Source organism: Sapajus apella, unplaced genomic scaffold, assembly GCF_009761245.1.
Source record: "Sapajus apella isolate SASKATOON/1434 unplaced genomic scaffold, GSC_monkey_1.0 scaffold15, whole genome shotgun sequence".
NCBI lineage: Eukaryota > Metazoa > Chordata > Mammalia > Primates > Cebidae > Sapajus > Sapajus apella.
The window spans coordinates 10,858,752-10,868,001 of NW_022436955.1; the positions used below are offsets into that span (position 1 = coordinate 10,858,752).

Below are 9,250 nucleotides of genomic sequence, written 5' to 3' on the forward strand. Positions count from 1 at the left end.
CATCATCCCCCTTCTTCAAACCCTCCCTCCCAAAGCACCTGTCTTTGCCCTCTGTGACATCAGGGTGGCCATCTCTGAGAGAAATGGACTTTATGGGCTAAAAGAGCCCAAAACAATATGGGAAAAGACAGCATTAAGTGTCAGCTGACCCTCTCCCAGGGGCTCCAGAAATCCCACTTCTACCTTCGATTTTGGTGCCAGTCTATTTTCTCACCCTAAGAGAGTTGCTCTACTGTTCTGCACCTCAGTTTGCCCTTCTACAAAGCAGGGTTGGATTCCTCGCCCCTGCGCTAATGAGGACACTTGAGCTCATCCCACAAAGCAAGGGCCAGGGATCACACCTCTGGGAAGTCTGCCCTGCCCTGCTTCTAAGGGGTTCACCCCTGGCTCTGGCCTTTCTGTGTGTCAAGTAAGCCTCCCAAGAGTGGAGGGAGGAGCTTTGCAGAGGGTCTACATGGGGAGGTACCCAGCTCCCTGAGGGCGTGACTGTGGCCTGGTCACCTCAGACCTAGCACAGAGCTAGAACCAGGGAAATGGACTGCAGAGGACAGAAATATGAAATGATCTGAAGCCTTTGAACTTTAGCAACCATTGTACCTTGGCACCAGCCCTCTCCTTTGAGGCCCTAACCTGGTGGTAGTGTGGTGGTGCTTGTGTGGGAGTGGCTAAAATGATGGGCTGGCCCCAAGGACAAACTTGCCCTCTGGCTAGTGGGAAGGGCCCAGGTTATTCCTAGGGAAGGGCAGAGCTGAGCGTGATGGGACTCAGCGTGTCCTGAGGACGGCCTCACTTGACGTGCTGAAAGAGGACACCGTTTCCTGTGATGTACAGCCGGCTTCCATCCAGTGTGCTCTCGATGCGGAGCTGGCCCAGTGCGGAGTCTGGGTACTTGACCAGCAGACCCAGGGCCATTGTGTACAGCGGCTTCACGGACTCCAAGCTGGCTGTGCAGGCCCCCTTCCCAGGACTCAGGGGAGGACAGGTGGTCCGGGAACAGCCACCTGTACCAGGGAGAAAGGGGTGACTCCTAGGCCCCCCATGGTCATAGCTGGATTGGAGGCTGTGGGGCTCAGTTCCTACTGCTGCCTCCATTATACTGAGGAAGCTCAGAGGGATGATATTTCCTTGCACAGTCCAAATTGAGATCTTCTCAAAATCAGTACAATTTTTTTTTTGTATACTCAGGCTTAGAAGTCATAACTATTTGTTGGGAGGTGAGTTGGGAATGGGGGGATTCATTTGCTATATCACTAGCGTCTAAATTTCAAAAGTTTCAGGAAAGCAGCCATCTGGCCCCAGCCTCTGCAGGAGTCTCCATTAGTTCCAAGCTCTGCTATAACCATCCAAGGATAAAGATTGGCAACCACAGCCTGGAAACTCAATGAATGCTACAGGCTTTCTGGATTCACAGCCCCTATTACTGACTCTCCAGGGCAGAATTTCCCCCAGAGACATACTGTGTGGTATTACTTTCAGGGTGGGTATTTGGGTTGCTCGCTTATGGGTGGGACCTTTTTGTCCTGCTGTGGGCCCAGGGTACAGTCCGGAGAACACAGTTTTCTGGAGGAGCCTTCAGGACTCTCCTCCAGTGGCAATGATGTGCCATCGGGCACACTGCTGGGGGATGTTCGTAGATCATCTCCAATCCTCAGAGCAACCCCACAAGAAGGGGTAGTGCTATCATCATTTCACGTTGAAGAAACTGCTGAGTGGCTAATGAAGTATCTTGCCCTAAACTGCAAAGCTAGGCAGGGGAAGGGCTAGGATTTGAGGTCAGCTCTGTTCATCTCCAAGGTTACCGCAGCTGTTTCCCTTAGTTGTGATGCTTTGTAGAAGGCTAAAGCCACTCTGTGTTTGAGGAGTGCTGCCAGCTTCCAGAGCCTGGCTGTCAACACACTTTCTCAATCTTTGCATTGCTCTGTGGAGCAAGCACTGCGCTACCATTTCACAATGATCTATGTTCTCTGAGTCACAGAAGGCTTTGAAGGAAGGGACTGAACTCATATCGCCTTAAGTGGATTATAAGGCCCTGGGACAGGGTCTTGAGACCTGCTGCAGCATGCCACTCCCTACAAAGAGGATGGGTTTCTTTTTTTCTTTTCTTTTTTTTGTTTTTTGAGATGGACTCTTGCTCTGTTGCCCAGGCTGGAGTGCAGTGGCACAATCTAGGCTCACTGCAATCTCCGCCTCCCGGGTTCAAGCAATTCTCCTGCCTCCGCCTCCCAAGTAGCTGGGATTACAGGTGCACGCCACCACACCTGGCTAATTTTTGTATTTTAGTAGAGATGGGGTTTCACCATGTTGGCCAGGCTAGTCTTGAACTCCTGACCTCAAGTGATCCGCTTGCCTTGGCCTCCCAAAGTCCTGGGATTACAGGCGTGAGCCACCATGCCCAGTGAAGAGGACAGGTTTCTATTGTCTGGGAGAAGGCTGGGAAATCTACACCTGAAGATAAGGAAAGGCCTGATTGCCATGGGAGAAATGTCTGGTGATGCCCAGGCAAAGCTTCCCATGTGCAATGGAGTTCTACACATTCTCAGGATGCCGGCTGAAGCCACGCTCAGGTAGCTGGTGCCCTACAACATGCACAGTAGCTTCCATGGAGGTGGAGTTGGGAAATGGAATGATGAATGGCCCCAGTGAAAACCGTGAAGGGAAGAACAAGCTGAAATGAGGTAGGGCTGGGAGCACGAACGAAGACCTGGGCTAGATAGCGGTTAGCAAGTGTCAGGAATAAGCAGAAGCAAGCACAGTAGCCGGGGGTTTTGAGGTGAGGTGATGAGGGAATTTGGGGGAGGGTGAGATGACTGAAGCACTGTGCATTTCCCACACCTCCCACAGTGCCTGGAAGAGGAAGGATGGGAGTGGCTAGTGGGTGCTCCTAGTCCCCACCACTCTCACAAGCAGGGCAGACCTCCCCTACCCCTGGGAAGCCTGCTCTCAGGCCCAGGACATTCCAGCCTAGCTTCCCACCCAGGCTGGGCTCCTCCTGCTCCAGGATAGGCTGGGGTCCCTACACCCTTGGCTGGTTGCCAACTCCCCACCCTCAGTGGGAAGGCTGAGCCTGCAGAGCAGCACATAGGATTTCAGGCTGTGAATCCTCTTCTTGGATTCAAAGTCAGCCAGAAGAGACCCACTTCTATCACTAACCCCTAAAGCCCGAAGTGGTTGTGGAAGGGGAGATTGTGCTTGACTTTTCCAGGTCAAACCAAAACTGTCAAGGGGAGGCCAAGGTTTCCTGGCAACATACCCATGCTCATCCGGTACAACTTTACAGCTTCCGTGAGTGCAGGGATTTCCAGAATTTCCACTTCTGCTTCTAATACATCAATATTAGAGAAATTATCCGGCAGTAACATCTTCTGTGAGCGAAGAAAATTCACTTGAAAAACAAAGAGGAACACTGAGTTAATGAGGCTATTTCTGGTTTAACTGGAGGTCCTGGTTTTGACAGGTTTCTGGTGCTGTAAATTATCCTAGGCTCTCCTTGTTCTGAAACAACTTCTCAACATACCTGATTAGATTAGCTTTGAGTGTGTGGTTTTCAAGATGAAAGACCCCACATAACTTTGCTTTCCTGTGTCTGAGGCCATGGATATGGCCTCCTGTGGCTTGGCCTGGGTTCCCAAGCCAGGCCCTTCTGGTGAGCATGCTGGTCCTGAGACTTACCCTGTGAGTCTTGACCCAAGAGCAGGTCATTCCAAAAGAGGGAGTTGTCTTGCTGCTTAGAGAGGAGGGGCCCAGCTGAGCCTGGGCTGGCAGGTGGCACTTGCAGTTTGTCCCTGCCTGGACTGCAGTATGGGAGGCAGAGATGGAGCCAACGCTAATGTCCTGTGTGAATCAACTTGGAGATATAGAAGCACATCACAGACAACTTTCTAGGTGACTATGAATCTATGAATATGAATGACTGGGGTTCCAGACATTTGGGTCCCTAGTGTGACTTGAGTGTTTACTTTCTTATGTATCTAGACAGCAGTAGCATCTTGGAGTCAAAGAGGTCATTCAGTTCACATCCCAAACAGAGCTCATCCTGGGCCAGTAAGGGGAGAGAGGCTCTCTCTGCCCAAGGTGGAAAATCTCATCCCACCTTAGGCCACTAGCTCAAGTGGACAATTCTATGACTGGGAGAATCTGTCACAATCTACCCTCCTTCCCTCTTATTCTGAGTTTGGTGGTATTGAGAGCAGGTAGCACCATCCTTTGAAACAATCTGGATTCCTCATTTTATGGTAAGAGGAACTGAGGCCTGGAGGCCAGTTGGATACATAAGGGCAGAGTAAGAAGAGAAGCTGACTTTGGTGACTGGCTCAGCACCCTGCCCTTCGCACCAACTCCTGTGGCCCCTGACACCTTCCTGTGCCCTTTTACAACCAGGCCATCCCAAAACAAATAGGGAATAAAATAGCCCTGAGTCTAGAGATTCTAATGCTGGAATCTGCTTGCCTCCTGGAAGGCTCTGTCATGCTTCCACCACCTCTTCCTAGGGCAGCTCCTGAGGCTCTGAGCACCAAGATAGGCCTCTGTGCGACATGGGATGGGGAGGGGTGGATGGGCCCTATCAACCCATCCCCCGCCCCAGCCCTGGACAGAGCAATCACCGATGAAGCGAAACTCGCTGCACTCGCACTCGATGAGGGCCACTGTCTCAGCCAGCCACAGCAGGTTGTCTTCAGTCACTAGGCTGGGATACTTGGCCACCAGGTCTAGTGGCAGGAAGCAGTAATGCACTTCCTCTTCTGTGTCTAACAGGGGTGTGTCCATGAGCCCCAGAGGCGCCTTATCATGTAGGCCTGGAAGAGAATATGCAGGCAGTGTCGCCACCTCCCAGAAGCCAGGGATCTTATTCCAGCAGGGTTTTCCCTGACCCAGTGGCCCCAGAGGATGCTAGAGAGACCACCCAAGAGATGGTCCTTGCCACTTGCCAGACACATCTTCCTTCTTTCTCTTTTCAGATGTACCCTAAGGCTCAGAAGTAGTGTGGTAGGGAGTGGGGCATGGAAGTATATATTTTTTCTTTCCTTTTCTTTCTTTCTCATTTTTTAATTTTTTGAGATGGAGTCTCACTCTGTCACGCAGGTTGGAGTACAGTGGCACCATCTTGGCTCACTTCAACCTCTGTCTCTCAGGTTCAAGTGGTTTCTTCTGCCTCAGCCTCCCAAGTAGCTGGGACTACAGGCACATGGCACCATGCCCAGCTAATTTTTCTATTTTTAGTAGAGACAGAGTTTCAGCATGTTGCCAGGCTGGTCTTGAACTCCTGGCCTCAGATTATCCATCTGCCTCAGCCTCCCAAAGTGCTGGGATTATAGGCACGAGCCACCGTGCCTGGCTGGAAATCTTTTTTTTTCTATAAAGAGTGAAGGGCAGTGGCACATGTGACATTTTGACTTATGTACCCAAAGTAATTAAATTTATTTACCCATTTGATTCTTTCTAATTGATCAAACCAAACACAGTGATTTACAGACAAAATAGATGCTTTTGACACTCCTGGAAACTAAAACCCATCAGTAATCATAAATGCTTTGTACTCATGTGCTGTGAGGCACCCATCAGACAGTGCTCATTTGGGGACATTGTGTGTGGTGGTTGGAGGAAACTTGAAAGAATGGTGGAGTTCCCTGACAAATAGGAGGAAGTGGAACGAAGCCTCGCCTTGCCCACATGAAACCAGAATGCAGAGGAGTGAGTGTGAGGGAGGATGTTGGTTCCAGCAGTCAAGCAGTCATGGAGAGGGCCTGTGGCAGGGCAGAAGATCAAAGGGGATGACAGAGACTGCCTCAGAAATCAGGCACTCTCTGCTCTCTGGATGGAACCCACTTCTGTTAGGGTGAGGAAAGGGAAAGTTGGTGTGGGCTTTAGGGAGGGCCAGCCTATCCCAATTATACCTGTGAAGGCTGGGCTTTTGATTGGAAATTCTGAGGGTTTGCTAATACACTTCCATGTTCGCCAATAGTTCAGAGATGCTCTCTCTGCAACAGGTATGTCTGCAGGCCGCACGCGTAGATGGTGTTTCCCTTCCTTCAGGTTATCTAGAGTCTGTTAGATAAAGAAGAGTACTATCTTGAGAATCTAAACCAAGTAACTACCAATTCTAGTATGAAGATCAGGAGAAACAGTATGTGACTGTGACTTACTTTGTTTTATTTGTTTTTGAGAGGGTCGTGCTTTGTCGCCCAGGCTGGAGTGCAGTGGCACGATCTCGGCTCACTGCAACCTCCATCTCCTGGGTTTGAGCAATTCTCCTGCCTCATCCTCCCGAGTAGCTGGGATTACAGGTGTCTACCACCATGCCCAGCTAATTTATTTTTATTTTTATTTTTAGTAGAGACGGAGTTTCACCATGTTGGCCAAGCTGGTCTTGAACTCCTGTCCTGAGGTGATCTGCCTGCTTTGGCCTCTGAAAGTGTTGGGATTACAGGTGTGAACCACCACATCCAGTGACTTAAGTGTTTTGAAATAAATTAGGCAATCACACAAACATGTAAAAATGTAGGGTTATAGGATGACATGCTGATATTCAAAGTCCCAATGACTGTTTCTCTTCTGATTTTTGAAACAGGTTTTATTAGAATTTTATGTTGAATAATAGTAATTTATCTTACACAATCTAAAGAGGAATTTCTATTTAATCATTAAAAACTTGTTATTTTCTGCTATCATTTTCCTTCAAGTGCTCAAAACCACTTTTGACCTGTTATGATTGTGATTTGCTATTGTTTGTGTCCATCCTAACCCTGGATAGTGATCTAAGTGGTAAAATTGAGATAAACATGTCTTATATTTCCACAGGGCTCCACATTTTTTTTAACACACTTTCACACACGTTTGCTCATTTACCATGACATGACTCTGAGACAGATGTGGTTGGTGAGTGTCTTACTGATGAGGCAGCTGAAGTTAAAGGCTTTGCAGCTTGTCCAAGCAGCCTTCCAAGTCCAGAGCTTCTCAGCTTGAAGGATCAGGTGACCAGGGGTGGGCTGAGGCTGGATTGGAGCACCCCAACTAGGCAAGCCTGAAGCCCAGGCTCCTCCCATGAGGAGCCCTGATGCCGTGTCAAGGGGTTTGCATTTGAGTCATCCACGTACCCACACCATAGACAAGCTACACAGTTGGGATGAATATCTGCTGTTTATGTCATCCCCTTCCTTTCCAAGATCACAGTCGTAATCTCACATCATGAATAATGGGAAATGTGAGACTGCCACTGGTCTATTTTCTTAAAAATGTCATTTGTGTGATCAACACAAAAACTCCCTGGCTCCCTTAAGTACAAGGAATGAAGGTGTGTTTGGGTTGTTTGCTGATAGCAGAATGCTCACAAGTGGAACAATTAAAAGTTTCAAACTGAGAAGTCCCTGGAAGATGTGAAAAACAAAACACAAGTAGCATGTCCTGTCAACATACTGTCCTCAGTGTGTACTTCAGGGGGAAAGTAAAAGAGAATCAATAATTTGCCATGAACTTTAAACCCTGGTGAATGACCCTGAAGGGAAATGCCACACCCTGCAGCTGTGACTCCCTCTCAGGCTGGTGGATGTGAAGGGCTCAGATCAGTTTACATTTAGGTAAAGTGGCCTTCCCAAATTACGCAGGAAGTTCTAGGAAGCCCTGTGATATTAATGTATAGACCTATAATGACTACTTTGTATTTCCCCTATAAACAATATACAGTATTCCAAAACATCCAGGTTTATAGATTTACGTTATCAGCTTTGATGACTCCCAAATTTTTATTTCTAGGCCTGTTTCCATGAATTCCAAACCTGTACATCCAGTGCCTCCCAACCACCTTCACTTGAATGGTTTTATTGCCATTTCATTTTCTCTCAAAATCAGCAATGTTCGGATCCTAACTCCTGATTTTTCCCCCTAAGCCTGTGTACACATCCTTCAAAATCCACCGTTCATCTGGTTGCTCAGGAGAGAAACAAAAGAGTTGTCCATTCTCTCTCACCCTATATTTGATTCATCAGCAAACACTGTCAGCAAGACATATTCAGAGTTTGAACACCTCTAACACCACTATTACCACCATAGACCAAACCACCATTATCTTTCATCTGGATACTACAGGGGCCTCTTAACTGGTCTGTCTGCTTTCTCCCTTGCTCTGCTTAGTCCAGGCCAGGGGTCGGCAAGTTTTTTTCTGTAAAAGGCCTGACGGTAAATATTTTAGGCTTTGCTAGCCACATGGTCTCTGTCAACCCAACTACTCACCTCTGTGTTGTAGCTTGAGAGCAGCCATAGACAACACATAAACAAATGAGCATAGCTGTTTTCCAATAAAACTTTATTAATGGCACTGAAATTTGATTTTTTTTTTTTTTTTTTTTTGAGATGGAGTCTTAGCCACTCAGGCTGGAGTGCAGTAGTGCGATCTCAGCTCACTGCAATCACAATCTCCCAGGTTCAAGTGATTCTCTCATCTCAGCTTCCTGAGTAGCTAGAATTACAGGCACCAGCCATTATGCCCCGCTAATTTTTGTATTTTAGTAGAGGCGGGGTTTCACCATGTTGGCTAGGTTGGTCTTGAACTCCTGACCTCAGGTTATTCCCCTGCCCTGGCCTCCCAAAGTATTAGGATTACAGGTGTGAGCCACGGTGCTTGGCCTGAAATTTGAATTTCATATGATTTTTACATAGCACAAAATAATTTTGATGTTTCTTCAACCATCTAAAAATGTAAAAGCCATTCTAAGCTCACGAGCTTTACAAAAAAGATAGTGGCTGAATGTCATCCATGGACTGTAATTTGCAGATTCTTGATCTAAGGTTAAGCCAGCAGCCAATGATCTTTCATTCTTTTTTCTTTTCTTTTTTTTTTTTTAGAGAAGGTCTTGCTCCATCACCCAGGCTAGGATGCAGTGGTGAAATCTCGGCTCACTACAGCCTTGAACTCCTGGGTTCATATGATCCTCCTGCTTGAGCCTTCTGAGTAGCTGAGACTACAGGCACATGCTACCATGCCTGGCTAATTTTTAAATTTTTTGTAGAGATGATGTCTTGTTATGTTGCCCAGCCTGGTCTCAAACTCCTGGCCTCAGGTGATCCTCCCACCTCAGTGTTGAGATTACGGGTGTGAGCCACTGTGCCCAGCTACTTCCTCCCTCCCTCCGTCTCAATCTTTCTTTCTTTCTTTCTTTCCCTTTTTTTTTCTTTCTTTCTTTCTTTCTTTCTTTCTTTCTTTCTTTCTTTCTTTCTTTCTTTCTTTCTTTCTTTCTTTCTTTCTTTCTTTCTTTCCTTA

General features: G+C 47.6%; 1 protein-coding gene across 1 annotated transcript in view; it reads right to left on the reverse strand.

The window, feature by feature from the left end:
- The window catches only part of KCTD19 (potassium channel tetramerization domain containing 19), a 30,338-nt gene that overhangs the window by 8,691 nt on the left and 12,397 nt on the right, over positions 1-9,250 (reverse strand). The window contains exons 3-6 of the mRNA XM_032284798.1: positions 5,892-6,042; positions 4,602-4,793; positions 3,251-3,382; positions 791-1,001 (exon numbers count right to left, since the gene is read on the reverse strand). Of these exons, the coding sequence (XP_032140689.1) occupies positions 791-1,001; positions 3,251-3,382; positions 4,602-4,793; positions 5,892-6,042 (686 nt within the window). The remainder of the gene's footprint in view (positions 1-790; positions 1,002-3,250; positions 3,383-4,601; positions 4,794-5,891; positions 6,043-9,250) is intronic.